The sequence below is a fragment of the Cervus canadensis genome, chromosome 4, assembly GCF_019320065.1.
Source record: "Cervus canadensis isolate Bull #8, Minnesota chromosome 4, ASM1932006v1, whole genome shotgun sequence".
In the NCBI taxonomy this organism is placed as follows: Eukaryota; Metazoa; Chordata; class Mammalia; order Artiodactyla; family Cervidae; genus Cervus; species Cervus canadensis.
In genome coordinates this window covers 59,470,849-59,487,812 of record NC_057389.1, presented here as the reverse complement: position 1 = coordinate 59,487,812, position 16,964 = coordinate 59,470,849, and the positions used below count along the sequence as shown (strand labels likewise).

Sequence of the window (16,964 nt, the reverse complement as noted above, 5' to 3'; positions counted from 1 at the left end):
TCTTAGAGCCCCACTCCCTGCAAAAGCTAGACCAAATCACCACATGAAGAAACGCAGTATGATGCATTTCAGTAAGAGTGAAAACAGAAATTTAAGCAAATTTGTAAAACCATTTGTAATGCAAAACTTGACTATCTTGTTAATTTACTCAATATGCAAACACATCTATCCCATTTGTTGTAGAGGTACTAAAAGTACCTGTACCAAGTAGCAGCTACCCTTTGTCAAAGTGACTACTAAGAAGCCTTAAGCAAAATTCCAATCAAATATTTTACCATATCATTAAATCAAATGTAGGTACTTAGATTAAAAGGTATTCTGAACCCACCCACCAGGTTATACATACTCTCACTCAATCATGTAAAGAATTGAATTCTTTATTTGTGATATCCATAAACGTTGCTATTCTATATGTCTATCCAGGAAGGCAATTTTCTCCTATACCATTGTTTTGTTTTGCTTTTTATAAACAACAACTTGAATTCTATTGCATGAAAGGGCTACAAATATACATTTGTTAACCAAGCAGAATACACAGATATTTTGCTTTACAACTTGCACCTAAGATACCAGTACATGAAGCTGGTTCATTAGTTATCATAGCAATGTGGGGCCACTGCCCAAGCTATGCATAGCAGTTTACATTTTCAAACCTCATGTAGAAAGGGCAGTCGTGATATGGACCATTAACTACATTCCTGTAAAGCCCATCTTAGTTACAAATAAATGTATAACCAAAGTCTGCACAGATTTTTGATGGCAAAACTTCTAAAATCTGATGCAACTGTCCTGAACAAGTTTTTCAACCAACTATTTTGCAGATATACTGACATTCTGCCAGTAGATGGTGCCACAAAAGTTAGGGGAAGGATTTCCAGGAGGACAACAGTTCAGCTATAGGGGAAAAAAAAAAACATTTAAACCTGCTCTGAAAATACAAAAATGCACTTAAAGTTTGAGGGTAAAATATAACCCTTATTTGTAACCATTCATTACAGACAAACCAGTAAGAGGGATGAAATTAGGCCATCTGAATTTTTTAAAACAGTTTATATGAATGAAAACACATGCTTAACACAAACTATTTCTTTAGAACTACACAGTACATATTTTGAAGTAAATTCTCATAGAAGTGACCAACCATGTCAAGATGATAAGCAAATCACTTAGTACAAGAGATGGATGTAGGAAAAACTTTAAAGATTTTAAAAAGCCACATCCACCACTTCAAATGTTTTACCTGTAAGGGATAAAATTCAGCACATCACTACCTGGGCAACAGCAAGAAGGAAAAAAAAAAAAACCTCACAGGACCTTTTAAAAGTTTCTCTAAGTACATATCAAGAATTAAGAATTAACACGAAAAATTACCCTTAAAACGGTACGGAATGGATCCTAGAAAAAAAATGTTAGACATGTACGGTCAAACACAATGATTTATTAAAAATAAAACGTAAAAATGATTTTTGTACATATGCTTCCAAATTTCGGGCATGGGATCCAAGGAGATTTCATAGAAAACGCTGTAGCCAGATATCAAGTCCTTACAACAAAGTAAACTAAACCCCCCAACCCCCGCCCAGGTTTTGCTACAGAATCAGCAAGTTCACTCCCTCCCCCCCAAAAAAACACAAATTAAAACAAGACATTTTGCTAGTATAAAAACGACCAAAGTCCAAGTAATAATAAAAAAATAGAGTCCATCAATGACTGTAACACAAAAATGTGTATGTGGGGCCAAGTCCATCTTCAGAGGGAGAGACGAGAGAGGTGGCAGGCATATAGGGCAACACCCCCAAGGGTAAGCAGCCTTAGAAGTGGCTGCCCCAAGGGCAAAACGGGGAAGGCGGTGGGAGCGAAAAGGACTTGGGAGTTGACCCTAGTTGGGTGGTTGAAAAGAGCTACCCCTATAGCCACTCCCAAGCATTAAAAAAAATTTTTTAGAAGGAGCTGCCTCCATAGCCACCCCCACCGCCATAGCCACCTCTGTAAGGTCCACTGTTGCTGCGACCTCCCCAGCTGCTGCCTCCTCCGCCGCCGCCGCCGCCGCTCTTCATGGGCCCATAGGACGACTGGTGCTGGCTGTAGCTGCCGAAACCGCCGAAACCGTTACCGTAGTCGCTTCCACCGTAGGACGAACCGCCGCCGCCGCCGCCTCCGTAGGCGTTGTAGCCGCCGCCGCCGCCGCCGTAACCACCGTAGCTGTTATAACCGCCGCCGCCGCCGCCCTTAGACAGGCCGTTCTGGTCACGACCACCGCCCCGACCTCGGCCGCCGCGGCCGCCACGGGAGGACCGGGAACCGCCTCCGCCCCCACCGGAGTGGATATCCTCCTTGGGGACAGCCTTCTTCACCTCCACGCGATGGCCTTGGATCGGATGGAACTTGACCACCGCGGCCTTGTCTGCCGCGTCGTGATTCTGAAAATAAACGAAGCCGAAGCCACGCTTCTTGCCAGACTGCTTGTCGGCAATAATCTCGGCCTTTTCCACGGTGCCAAACTGCGAGAAGTGCTCGATCAGGTCGCCCTCAGCCACGTCTCCCTTAAGGCCCCCGACAAAGAGCTTCTTCACCTTGGCGTGAGCACCGGGCCGTGCCGAATCCTCCCGGGACACCGCCCGCTTCAGCTCCACCGTGTTGCCGTCCACCGCATGAGGCGAGGCGGCCATGGCGGCATCGGCCTCCTCCACATTGGAGTAGGTCACGAAGCCAAAGCAACGGGAGCGCTTGGTCTGGGGGTTCACCACCACTACGCAGTCTGTCAGGGTCCCAAAGGCCTCAAAGTGGCCGCGCAGGCCGGACTCACTCGTCTGCACGTTGAGGCCGCCGATGAACAGCTTACACAGTTGGGAATTCTCCATCTCCACCGCCCGGGCCTTGCCCCCGCCCTGGGAGCTCCGAGGTTTCGCCGTCGCCGTGATGGTTGGCTAAGGTTTCTTCACAACTTGGGCCCAGCCGTCGCTGGAGCCGCCCCCGTCGGTCAGCGACGGGAAAGGGAAGAAGGGAAGGGAAGGGAAAAAGGAAGAGAGGAAGGGGGAGGGAAGGGGAGAGTTGCCGGCTAGAGGACGAGCCGAGGAAACTGGAAGGCAACCAAAGCCGCCGCTACCTCCACCGCCACCTCCGCTCCCCTATCTGTGCACCACACAAAGAGGCCGCTGAACGCGCGCGCACCCTCCCCGAAGCGTGCGTCACCGCCGACGTACGGCAGCGCAGGGCAGTCCACCAATCCTCGCCTCGACCTCATTAGTCCCGCCTACCGCGCTGCAGGGCCGCTCTCGGTCACGGGCTCCCCGCCCTCCGCGGTCTATTCAAGCCTTCGGCCTGTGCTGCTCCCGCTACCGCTTTTCCCGCTCTGCTTTCACTCCCAGGATCCCCAGTGCGCCCTCACTAGGGACTCTCTCTGCTCTTCGCGAACCTCTGCGATTCATTTGCCCCCAGCCCCCGCGGCTGTTCCCAGTGATTTTTCCCCCTCCCCTAGCCCTATCCCCTCACCCAGCACCGCAGTGGCGTTCGCGCCAGCCCCTTGAGAGACATGTCAGTTCAGCCAATCACAGCCATCCGCTTGCATCCACTTCCGTTTTCGGCAGCTGCTGGACGGGCGCGCTCCCCAGTGCGCGCTGGCCTCGGCTCCCCCAGTGTGCGGAGTTTTCTTGCTACCCGTAGCCTCCTCCCGCCCTGGGCTGCCGCGGGGGCGGGGCGCGGGGGGTGGCGGTGAGCGGGGACGCGCTGGGGGCCGTTCCCAACGGATGCGGCCTGGGGCGTTACGCGCGGGTTTTTTGAAAACTTGACTGTTGGGGTTAGGGTCTTGGATTTACCCGCCGCGTTTCGGCTGGGCCAATACACCTGGCGTCCTCACCCCTCCCGTCCGCACAAAGATGGAGGGTAGGGGCCTGGTCAGGGAAGGCAGTTATTAACCGTTTATAGTGGGCCAGAGGCACAATTAGACAAACATTGGCACGTGGCCCTGCGCAAAAGCGAGCCCGAGGCCATGTGGAAGGACAGCAGCGCGCTGAAAGCGCTTCCGACTTTGCGACCGAGGCTTGGCGCGAGAGCCCCGCTACCCCAGTGCTGTCAGTGGAACCCTCTTGCGAGGCTCAGCGGATATTTACATACTCCCCCGGTGTACACATCTTTTCATAGGTCCTGTTATCTGTATGAGCTTCCTTCCCAACTAAAATGTTAGGTTTTTTAAGGCGTTTTCAATTGGACTGGGAGCCAAGTTAAGCACATAAACACTGTACTGTATGTAAGTATCGCACATCCTTGGTAACTGCCATATCAACCCAGGTGGGAATACAAGAAAGTTATAATGGCTTCCTTCTACTGAAACTTTTGTGTTCCAAGCAAGATACAAGGAGTGCCACATGGTTTAAGGCACGTGATGGAGAGCCCCAAAACCATGTAGCAAATTAGAAGAGAAATTCCTCACTGTACCCTGGAATGGAATGTATTCAGAAATGATTAAAGAGGTAGAAGTTGCACTGAATCACAGAGTCAAAGGCTAGGTAAGATTTCTATAGGGAGTTTACCGGAACAAAATCTGGAGAAAATTTATAAACTCCCAGGAACAGAAAGTGGACCAGTTTGATTGAATCAGGAGGTTTTTGATAGAAAAAAACTAAGTTAGGTTGAGGGTCTTGGTATTATGGAATGTCTTGAAATTTAGATTAAGGAGTATAAATACTAATTCAAAGGCTATAGATAGGCTTCAAGGTTTAGGGAGAAACTATGTCTCTATTACCTACAAACTGTGTGACCATCGAGTTGTGTGACTTTGGACAGGTCACCTAACCTTTTTAAAATTATAAGTTTTATTATCTAAAATCATAACATAAAACACCTTCCCAATGTGGTAAAAATTAAATGAGATTCTGCATGTAAATGCAGAGCACAGTGCCTGGCACATAGTAAGTGCTCAATTTCTCAATTTATCCAATAACTACTATACCAATTGTTGGAAACAGGGCAGTAAGCAACAGACAAAAATGTCTGCTCTCATGGAACTTACATTCTTGTGGGGAGAAGCAAACAATAAGAATGGTATACAGCATGTTAGATAGCAATAAATGCCATTGAAAAAATTAAAAAAGAAGGATAATAGGAAAGTATTACCTTACTACAAAACACAATTCAGATATGTCAGGACTTGCTAACCGATTGATGATAAATAATGAGGAAAATAAAAGCATTCGAGTGTTTGATATCTGGAAGCCTAAAATTACCACATGATAGAACTACAAAAATCTAGGAAAAGAAACTATTTTAGAGGAAGTATGGGTGATGGTGAACATAGCTGTTAATGTTTAAGGTGAAACTGGGGTATTCATGGAGCACTGTGTTCTGGGATGCCCAAGATTATAGCTCTGATGAAAGATCAGACCTGAAGAAGTTTATTTTAGAGTCATCCAAATAAATGTTAAACAGTAAAAGATGAATTTCTGAAACAGAATAAGACCGTAACTTGTTTTCTCATCTAAATTGTAAATTCTAAAATAACATTTTTTCCTATATTGTTTTAAAATAATCATCCACACAGTCTTATTGAGGATCTGTTACTGATTTAATTTCTGTTGACTAGAAAAGCTTCATAGAAGCATATGTCTAGTCTAAGGCTTACCTACAGAAGGAGGGCAGACTTCCCTGTTGGCTGAGTAGTAAAGAATCCACCTGCCAATGCAGGAGATTCAGGTTCAATCCCTGGGTCAGGAAGATACCCTGGAGAAGGAAATGGCAACCTATTCCAATATTCTTGCCTGGGAACTCCCATGATCAGAGAAGCCTGGCAGGCTACAGTCCATGGGGTCACAAAGAGTGGGACATGACTTAGTGACTAAACAACAACAGAAAGAGGGTAGGGATGATAGGAAACAACACACAAGCATGTTTGAGAGACATTTAGAAAGTCAGGAGAAGCGCAAGATAACTGGGATAGAAGACTCTTTTCAGAGATTAGATTGCTAAAAGTAGGGACAGTGAATAAAGCGCATTATATAAATACTTAAATGATGCTGTCATTTTCCTACCTCTGAGATCATTCAGGTGGAAAAACATTTTTTTTTCCTACTTTACCTTTTAGATCATTGCCTGAGTATGTTTCTTGACTTTTCCTTGCTTACAAGTATCTCAGCCTTCCAAAACAAATGTTTTAAAATGTAACTGAAATTTAGACAACCTTTGCTTTCCATCCCTCCTACAAGTGTGATAACAAGATCTAATTGAATATGATGTTTAAACAACTCAAAAGAACTGCACAGTAAAAAGGGTATATTTTACTGCACCTAACAGAAAAAGAGAACTACAGAAAAGGAAAAAGAATGAGCTGAGAAAGAGAGGGGAAACTGTGAACAGCTATATTTTCAGAAAGCAGCAACTCTACTTCTTTTTTAAGTCAACTTTTTATTATTTGTTGTTGTTCAGTTGCTCAGTAATGTTCGACTCTTTGCAACCCCATGGACTCAGAATTAATTTTTGCAGTTGAGTTCTGTCATGGCCTGAATTGTGTCCCCACCCTCTCTTACCTCTAAATTCATAATGTGAAGCACTAGCCTCCAGTACTTCTGAATGTAACTATAATCAAAGATAAAGTATTTAAAGAGGTGATTATCTTAAAACAGGCCCTTAGATGAAGCCCTAATCCAGTATGGTTAGTGTCCTTACAAGAAGGGGAAGAGACACCAGGGGTATATGTGCACAGAAGAATGACCATGTGAAGAGGCAGTGAGAGGATGGCCACCTGCAAGCAAAGGATAAAGGTCTCAGAAGAACTTAACTCTGCTAGCACCTTAATCTTAGACCTCCAGCCTCCAAAAATGGAAGACAAATTAATTCCTGTGGTTCAAACCACTTATTCTTTGGTATTTTGTTATGGAAGCCCTAGCAAACCAATACATGCTCCATTTTTATTTACCCAAATTACTTTCCAAAATGGTACTTTGCTGTTTGTGATGAGGTACAATATTTGTAGTGGACCTAACAGCCTTAAAATGTGACCATTCTTTTCTACCATTAATTATGCTTCTGGAAATTTATCTTAAGGAAATAACTGAGAATCTGTGTAAGTTGGAAACTTCTAATTGCCCTCAAATAGCTATCTGATTGGGATTCCCTGGTAGCTCAGCTGGTAAAGAATCTGCCTGCAATGCAGGAGACCCCGGTTTGATTCCCGGGTCAGGAAGATCTGCTGGAGAAGGGAAAGGCTACCCACTCCAGTATTCTTGGGCTTCCCTAGTGGCTCAGTCGATAAGGAATCTGCCCGCAATGCAGGAGACCTGGGTTTGATCCCTGGGTTGGGAAGAACCCCTGGAGGAGGGCATGACAACCCACTCCAGTATTCAATGAAGCAGAAGTAAATAGTCACTGTGCTGTACATGATATCCCCGGGACTTATCTTACAACTGGAAGTTTGTACCTTTTGTCTGGTCACTTCTCTTAGACTTGGGAAGCTGTCTTTTTCCAATCCCTCCACTTTTGAAATCCCCTTCCATATGGAGCAAACAAACATAAATCCCTTCTAAAAGCCTAGACTTTATACTGGAGGCAAATACATAGGTACCAAACAAGATAGTTAATATCTCTACAGACTGAATTTATCTGTGTATTCTTTTGCCTTAGGAGAGTCTCTTTTAAGTTCAGTCCTCATTGTTTGTTTTTTTAACAAAAAGCATTTTATCAAAGTATTGCTCTTACGCTTCCCAAGAAGGAAAGGGGAAGAGAGGCAAGTGCCTTTGAGTGGAAAACAATGAAAGGAGACCCAATAATGACATGCTGACATTACTGCCATTCTGTTGCATATATAGTTTAAAGTCAAATTTAATTTGATTTGGTAAAATAAGTAATGTGACCTTTCACACATCATCATAATTGTATAAGATTCATACCCAAGTATCAGTCATTGTTTTTCCTATACAATATCAATTTAACTGCTTTATAATATTTCCTGAGCTATTTATTATTTCCTTATTTGTTTAGAAAGAGTATTCCACAGTTTATGTGGAATACTAGACCACCTTACCTGCCTTCTGAGCAACCTGTATGCAGGACAAGAAGCAACAGTTAGAACTGGACATGGAATAATCGACTGGTTCAAAATTGGGAAAGGAGTACATCAAGGTTATATATTGTCACCCTGCTTATTTAACTTATGCAGAGTACATCAAACGAAATGCTGGGCTGGATGACTCACAAGCTGGAATCAAGATTTCTGGGAGAAATATCAACAACCTCAGCTATACAGATGATACCACTTTAATGGCAGAAAATGAGGAAGAACTAAAGAGCCTCTTGATGAAAGTGAAAGAGGAGAGTGAAAAAGCTGGCTTAAAACTCAACATTCAAAAAACGAAGATCATGGCATCCAGTCATCGCTTCGTGGCAAACAGATGGGGAAAAAGTGGAAACAGTGTCAGATTTCACTTTCTTGGGCTCCAAAATCAATGTGGATGGTGATGGCAGCCACGAAATTAAAAGATGCTTGCTCCTTGGCAGAAAAGCTATGAAAAACCTAGACAGTAATAAAAAGCAGAGACATCACTTTGCCGACAAAGATCCATATAGTCAAAGCTATGGTTTTTCCAGCAGTCATTTATGGGTGTGAGAGTTGGACCATGAAGAAAGCTCAGCACCGAAGAACTAATGCTTTTGAACTGTGATGCTGCAGAAGACTCTTGAGAGTCCCTTGGACAGTAAGGAGATCAAACCAGTCAATCCTAAAGGAAATCAACTCTGAATATTCAGTGGAAGGACTGGTGCTAAAGCTGAAGCTCCAATACTTTGGCAAAGAGCTGACTTATTTCCTAGCATCTTTCCTGATGCTGGGAAAGATTAAGGGCAAGACCAGAAGGGGCAACAGAGCTTGGATGGCATCACTGACTCAATGGACATGAGTTTGAGCAAACTTAGGGAGATAGTGAAAGACAGGGAAGCCTGGCGTGCTGCAGTTCATGGGGTTGCAAAGAGTCGGACACAACTCAGCAACTGAACAACAACAACAATGGTGACTACAGTTAACAATACTATATAGTATATTTGAAAGTTGCTAAAAGAGTAGATCTGAAAAGTTCTTATCACAAGAAAAAAATTGGAACTGTGATGATGGATGTTAACTAAAATTACTGTGATCATTTTACAATATATATATTGCAAATATTATGTTGTACAGCTAAAATTAATAAAATGTTGTGTGTCTAAATTATATCTCAATTAATTTTTTAAATTAATTTAAAAATAAAATACATGACCAAAAGCTTCTGGGTTTTTGTCCATCAGAGGAAAGAGTGACCCAGCCAGTGTAAGCCGAATGAGTCTACTTTATCCTACTTTATCCGTATGAGTCTACTTTATCCTACACTCATACACACATGGATAACCGTGCAGGCTGAAAACTATCTTGAAAACAACTATATCACCTTTGTCTTGGGACCAGATCCACATCAGCAACCCCAAATAAACTTGGAATCCTTATATGTGAAACTAAACTCTAGTAATAACATGTTTAATTGCCAACCACCTGGGTGGGAAGTTGGGAAAAGATTACCAGAATTAAAGGATGTTACGGACTGAATGTGTCCCCCAAAATTCATATGTTGAGGCCTAATCCCCAGTGTGCTGGTATGTGGAGGCAGGGACTTTGGAAAGTAAGTCATGAGAGTGAAGCCCTCATGAATGGGATTAGTGCCCTTATAAAAAGACCCCAAAGAGCTTTCTAGCTCTCCTTCCATCATGTGAGGACACAGCAAGAAGACAGCCATTTATGAACTGGGAAGTGAGCCCTCACCGGATACTGGATCTGCCAGCACCTTGGTCTTAGACTTCTCAGCCTCCACAAATATGAGAAATTTTGGTTGTTTATAAGTCACCAAGTCTATGGTATTTTTGTTATATTGGCCCAAATAGACTAAGATAGAGGACTTAACAAATTGATGTTTCTCAGACTCCCTTTTTGTAAAGAACACACATCCAAGTATAAACATACCCACAGACTCACACACAGAAATATGAGCCTTCTAACTTAAAAACATTTAGAACATTCTATTTTCATTTATTCATCATTCTACTTAATTCATTCATGGGCTAGATGCTGTAAATAAAGTCCCAAGCCTCTAGGAGCTCAACAGTCTTGGACAAGAGGGGAAATCAATGACAGTAGTAACAATAACAGAGAAGTATGACAGATGTTGCAAACATAGTGTGTTGAGGTAGAAATGGACAGAAACCCAAAGTTCAGCAAATTCTCCTAATAGAAGGTAACTTCAGAAGTAGGTTTAAGAGTTAGTTAGGCATACAAGAAGGTAATAGCATTTCAAGTACAAGAAACAATGTGTGTACATGCTATATTTGGAGTCACACAAGTAAATGATCAAGGGTCTGACAGTGTGGGCTTCCCTGGTAGCTCAGCTGGTGAAGAATCTGCCTGCAATACAGGAGACCCCAGTTCGATTCCTGGGTCAGGAAGATCCCCTGGAGAAGGGATAGGCTACCTACCCACTCCAGTATTCTTGGTCTTCCCCGGTGGCTCAGACAGTAGAGAATCCACCTGCAATGTGGGAGACCTGGGTTTGATCCCTGAGTTGGGAAGATCCCCTGGAGGAAGGCATAACAACCCACTCCAGTGTTCTTGCCTGGAGAATCCCTATGGCCAGAGGAGACTGGTGGACTCTGGCGGACTACAGCACATGGGGTTGCAAAGAGTCGGGCACAACTGAGTGAACAGAGCACAGCACAGCACATGACAGTGTACAGTATACTGGCTTGTTGCTGCTGTAACAAATTACCACAAACTCATTGCCTTAAAAAACACAAATTTATTATCTTACAGTAAGGAAATCAGACAGATGTCTCACTAAGCTAAAATCAATGTGCTGGCAGGGCTGTGTTCCATTTCAACTTCTAGTGTTATAGTATAGTTCGAAATGTGTAAAACAGTTTAATAAAGCTTTTCTTCCTCACTAGGAGCAAAGAAGGCAGCAGTCTGCAAGTCAGAAAGAGAGGTTTCACCAAAAACTAATTCTGACAGCACCTTGATCTTGGACTTCTAGCCTCCAGAATTGTGAGAAAATAAAACTGTTGTTGAAGCAACCCAGTGTGGTACTTTGTGATGGCAGTCCTAGCAAACTGCAATACCCACCTAGAAAAGAAGTGCTCTCAGTGTCCATTATTCAGGGAGTTAGACCTAACTCATCTGTTCCTGCAAAGCTTCCGATCACATCTTGCCTAAGTAAGATTACACCAGATTTAGTGTTTAACCTACGAATTCCATAACAAGGTCACAGAACTGCATTCCTTTAAAATTACATAAATTATTCATCTTTTGGTTTTGAATTTTATGACTTTTATTTCTATTACTCTTAAAGTTGCAATAAAAGAAGACATACAGATGGTTAACAAACACATGAAAAGATGCTCAACATCACTCATTATCAGAGAAATGCAAATCAAAACCACAATGAGGTACCATTACACGCCAGTCAGGATGGCTGCTATCCAAAAGTCTACAAGCAATAAATGCTGGAGAGGGTGTGGAGAAAAGGGAACCCTCTTATACTGTTGGTGGGAATGCAAACTAGTACGGCCACTATGGAGAACAGTGTGGAGATTCCTTAAAAAAATAGAAAGAGAACTGCCATATGACCCAGCAATCCCACTCCTGGGCATACACACAGAGGAAACCAGAACTGAAAGAGATACGTTGACCCCAATGTTCATCGCAGCACTGTTTATAATAGCCAGGACAGGGAAGCAACCTAGATGCCCATCAGCAGACGAATGGATAAGAAAGCTGTTGTACATATACACCATGGAATATTACTCAGCCATTAAAAAGAATACATTTTAATCACTTCTAATGAGGTGGATGAAACTGGAGCCCATTATACAGACTGAAGTAAGTCAGGAAGAAAAACACCAATACAGTATACTAATGCATATATATGGAATTTAGAAAGATGGTAACAATAACCTATATGCAAGACAGAAAAAGAGACACAGATGTATAGAACAGACTTTTGGACTCTATGGGAGAAGGCGAGGGTGGGATGATCTGAGAGACTAGCATTGAAACATATATATTATCAAGTGTGAAACAGATTGCCAGTCCAGGTTAGATGCATGAGACAAGTGCTCAGGGCTGGTGCACTGGGATGACCCAGAGGGATGGGATGGGGAGGGAGGTAGGAGGGGGGTTCAGGATGGGGAGCACATGTAAATCCATGGCTGATTCATTCAATGTATGGCAAAAACCACTACAATATTGTAAAGTAATTAGCCTCCAACTAATAAAAATAAATGAAAAAAAAAAATAAAGTTGCAATAAGAACTTCAATTTTTAAATATTCATTTTCTTCAGCAAAATTTATACTGGATATTTTCCTCCCCATGAGACATGTAAAAATGAAGTTTTTTCAATCTTACCTGTTAAGTTCATTTCAACTTCTAGTTTTAGCTTACAGTGTGGTTCAAAATGTGTGTAACTGCTTAATAAAGCTTCTCTTCCTTACTTATACAAAAAGTAAAATGTGTTCATTGAGATCAAACTTCCATTAACCTAGAGTGGCAACTCAGAGTAAGATTTAATTTGTGAAATGTTCAATACTCAAGACCTGTGAATTAAGTAACATTCATACCACCATATATATTTTGAGTCCTTAGGAATCTGATCCTACCTAATTTCTAATTATACACTGAAAAGAATAAAGGACAGCTTAGTCTACTCAGTAAGCTGTAAGACTGGTATTTAGTTGTAGTTGGTCAGTGAGTTCAGATTATGTATAAAGCCTTTCTGGATCATTCAGGATCTAAACATTTTTAGTTAAATGGTATTTGCTATCATAATCTCAATACATTAATATTAGAGAAAAGAAATTACATGCATCCTTTTTTTTTTCAAATAAAACTAGAAAAACAGTGAAAAAATAAAATAATTAGCCAAGATTTATACAAGCAACATTATATAAATGATTAGCATCTATGAAATCAAGACTCAAATGCTTCCTGAGGAACCTATTCCATATGATAATCACTGAAAGAGATCTCTCAGTAAATTTAGCATTGATTTATTTTCTTGGGATAGACTATTTGTACAGCATAATTTACCTGAAATCTGTTTTACTTTGCTGCCCAGGATTCTAAATATGGTCAACTTTCCAGCTTCTGAAATAACACAGAAAGCACTTTTCATTCATAGGAATCAAATAAAGGAACTTCTTTCAAGGATTAAAATTGCATATAATTCAGTTCAAATTCTAATAATTTGCTAATTCCCGTCATTGGTTTTGGGAGGATTTATTTTTCACCAAGCTCTGATATGATTATCTACTGCATACAGCCAAAATATACAGTAATACAATTTCTAAGTTTCATCACAAGGCTTTGATAATGGTTTTGTAAAAACACTGATCTTACAGGCACATTCAAAAGTTCTACGAAGAATAAATCCCATTATATCTAAGCATTTAATGTCAATAAAGTTCCTTTATTACCCTGTATCTCTACTTTAAAATAATCTTACTATACATTCTAGAATCACAAGAAGCATAGAGCATGAAGAGATTTATTTTAGTTGATCCAGTCCAAAACTTCCATGTGCAGATGTGGTCCAGAGACTTAAAAGGACATGCACAGGGCCACATAGACGGGTAGTGGCAAAGTTACAAATTCTAATCTGCAGTCAACTGACTTCTTCATACATGGCTAAGCCTGTAACACTTTTCCTTGTATGGTTTCTGGATAGGCTTCCTTCTTTGGAAAATAAAAACATCATTAATGAAGGAGTTGGATTGTCATTCTATCCTTTTAGTCATCATTTATCCAAAGTCTAATGAAGTAGGCTCAATTCAGAGCTCAATTTTACCTGGCTCAAATTAAAAGAAATATGAAGTTTGTGTATTTGAATGACAATTTGCACCTGAAAGATAAAGCTATAATAAAACTGGAATTAAACCAGTCTTCACCCCATTCCTGCTGCTCTCTGCCCCAAGTCAGTCTCAGGAGTACTGGGAAAATGTAGAGAACAGAAAGGGATCTGCATCTATCAAATGTGGGGCTAGCTGTTTCCTTCCTTCCTACCATTCAGCTTTTGGGGTAGAAAAAAATAATAGAAAACTAAGCTTGTTGAGGCATCCTGAGTCCATCTAGCATTAATTTCTGGAGGCACATATCAAACTGAAATAGTTGTTTTGCAGAAAAGGTACAATGAAAGACTTAAGCAGAATATTTCTGGGGAAAAGGTCTTTTCATGTGTAAGTAATCTCCCCTAGATCTTGCAAGCTATAAATGTGTACAGTGAGTATTAAAGTTACTTCATAGTCTAGGAGATAGAAATATCATAGTCCTTTTCTATTATCAAATCTCATTTTAAGCCACCACTCCTCAAGTTGATAGAAATTCAACCTCAATCAATACTAGGGTCAAGTACTATTCCTAGGACAAAGACTTCAGGTTATACACAGTACATTACTTAGGGACAGTCCTCTGATCTTTGGTCCAGATTGGTCCCTGCCAACAGGCTCTTTATCCAGGGCTACAGGATCCCTTGCAGGAAGGTGACTTTGCTGTTTCCTGAAACTTGCCTCTCAGCTTGAGCCGAGACTTTTTACCAAAACTAGCAATCCCAATACCAAAGGTTCAGCTTCCCACTGTATCACAAAGCCACTCCATGCTGAGAATAGGTCACATCCCCAGGGGGTTACAAAAGAGCAGCATAGAGGGACTGGATGCTGGACCCTGCCACTCCATGGAGCCCTCCTTCTCCAAATAAATCTCTCTTTGGGGTCTCCATAGTAGACTCTCACTCTGAGGCTCTTGCCTCTCTCTCTTCTCCTCTGGGAATACCTGGCATAAACCCTTCAGTAAGTTTAGGCTTTCTTTTTTTCTTTTTTAAAAAAATTTTCTCTCTTTATTCCAACAAATAAACAATAAAAATGCATGAATCATAGTATCACTAAGTCTGAGACTAAACATCAAAACTTGACTGTCTTCTTTCTTTTAAGGCAGAACTAAAGGATGAGATTTTTATTTAAATTTAACATTTTATCTTATATTGGAGTATGGTTAATTAACAATACTGTGCTAGCCTCAGGTATACAACAAAGTGATTCAGCCACACACATACACGTATCCATTCTTTCTCAAATTCCCCTCCCATCTAGGTTGCAGAGTTCCCTGTGCTACATAGTAGGTCCCTGTAGGCTTTAAAAAACAAAAGGCATTTTGACTTCTGCATTGGTCCTGCTCAACAAAAGCTCAGAAAAAGAAAGCAGAAAAATGTTTTTGGAATAGGGTAGGAAAACAGAATAAAAAGCAAACTGATATTTCAATGAATTATCCTATAACATGTGTCTATTGTAAGGTATCCTTTTTCCTATTAACACATTTGAAAGTAGATATGATATGCAGAGGCTACATTTTCCATCCATCTTTGTTTCTGAGGAGGGACTCCTGCAGGCATAAGTCTAGGGCAATTTGTGACTGAATTCTGAGCACAAGAAGCATCCTTGTGCAGTTTTTAGACACATGGTTATCTGTACCAGTTGGGGAGCATCCTCCTTGACACCTTGCTCTTGGTTGTCAGTTTTAGGGTCATAGAAGTGAATACATCTCCTATGTCAGTGAATGTTACCATCATTCATCTGAGGGTGTTAGATGTCTTCTCTTTTGACAGCTGCCCCATCATCAATTTCATACTTTCCAGATGTGCTGAACTGCTTGCAATTCTCATAAAAGTCAGGTTCTCTGAGCTCCAGGCTTTTGCATATGTGACTTCCTCTGCCTAAAATAACGTTCCACAGCCTTTTTTCCTGTTGCAGACAAAAAAAAAAGAGATAATGTTTATATAACAGGGACAAACTGGAAGGAATTTGAAATTACCTATATGGGTCTTGTTAGAAGAAAATTCAACAGAGAAGATATTTAATAAGATATGAAGGACTTCCCTAGTAGTCCCTTCCCTTAACCTATCTGCAATGCAGGAGACCCGGGTTCAATCCCTGGGGCAGGAAGAATGGCAAGCCACTCCAGTATTCTTGCCTGGAAAATCCCATGGACAGAGGAGCCTGGGAGGGCTATATATAGTCCATGGGGTCACAAAGAGTTGGACATGACTGAGCAACTAACACTTTCACTTTTCACCTTCCCTGGTGATACAGTGGATAAGAATCCATCTGCCAGTGCAGGGGACATGGGTTTGATCCCTGGTCCAGGGAAGATGCCAGTAAGCCCTTACACCACAACTACTGAGCCTCCCCTCTAGAGCCCACAAGCTGCAATTACAGAAGTTCACAGGCCTAGAACCTGTGCTCTGCAACAAGAGAAGCCCCCTCAATGAGAAGACCATGCACTGCAACAGAGTAGCCCCACCACTGCAACTAGAGAAAGTCCACGTGCAGCAACAGAGACCCAGCACAACCAAAAATAAATAAATAAATAAATTATAAAAAATAAAAACAAGATACCAAAACATTTTAATGAGAAACTTTAGCTTGCTCATTTAAACATAAGTTTATTCTTTTCATGTTAAAATAATCCCAAATTTGCAAAAGAATTTCAATGATAATACTATATATTACTTTCTCCTTGAGAGTAAATTACCAGCATGGTACTCCGGTGGCCATGATACCCAGATGTCCCCTTCACTTCACTCAATCTCCAACATCTTGGGCCAGGCTGCTGCTGTCACCACCATCCTGTGTGGACAACCTCATCACCTCTCTCAAGCTCCCTACAATCAAAGGCTGCTACCATCCTCCCCCTCACTTCAGTTGGACTCTGATATACCATGCCAGGCAGCCAACAGTCCTCCACACTCCAATGCACATACCTACACTGTAAACCCTACTGAGTGATTTTTCAATTGAATTATTTAGGAAGTATGAAAAGAAGGTAGGAAGATTGTAAGGTAGAAAAACAGGGAGGAAGAAAAGAAGGGAAGGATATAGGGAAGATCAGAGGGAGGAAGGGAAGTGGGGAAGAGGGAA

At 41.7% G+C, this 16,964-nt stretch overlaps 1 protein-coding gene across 1 annotated transcript; it reads right to left on the bottom strand.

Annotated features, from left to right (window-relative positions):
- Positions 1-361: 361 nt before the first annotated feature.
- On the bottom strand, positions 362-3,499 carry HNRNPA0 (heterogeneous nuclear ribonucleoprotein A0). The gene has a single exon (XM_043465429.1). It carries the CDS (start codon positions 2,859-2,861, stop codon positions 1,941-1,943), a length of 921 nt encoding a protein of 306 aa, XP_043321364.1. The 5' UTR covers positions 2,862-3,499; the 3' UTR covers positions 362-1,940.
- Between the last annotated feature and the right edge of the window lie 13,465 nt (positions 3,500-16,964).

Bases quoted from the DNA above. Each gene is read 5' to 3' on its own strand.
- HNRNPA0 (XM_043465429.1), bottom strand. From the start codon at position 2,861: ATGGAGAATTCCCAACTGTGTAAGCTGTTCATCGGCGGCCTCAACGTG.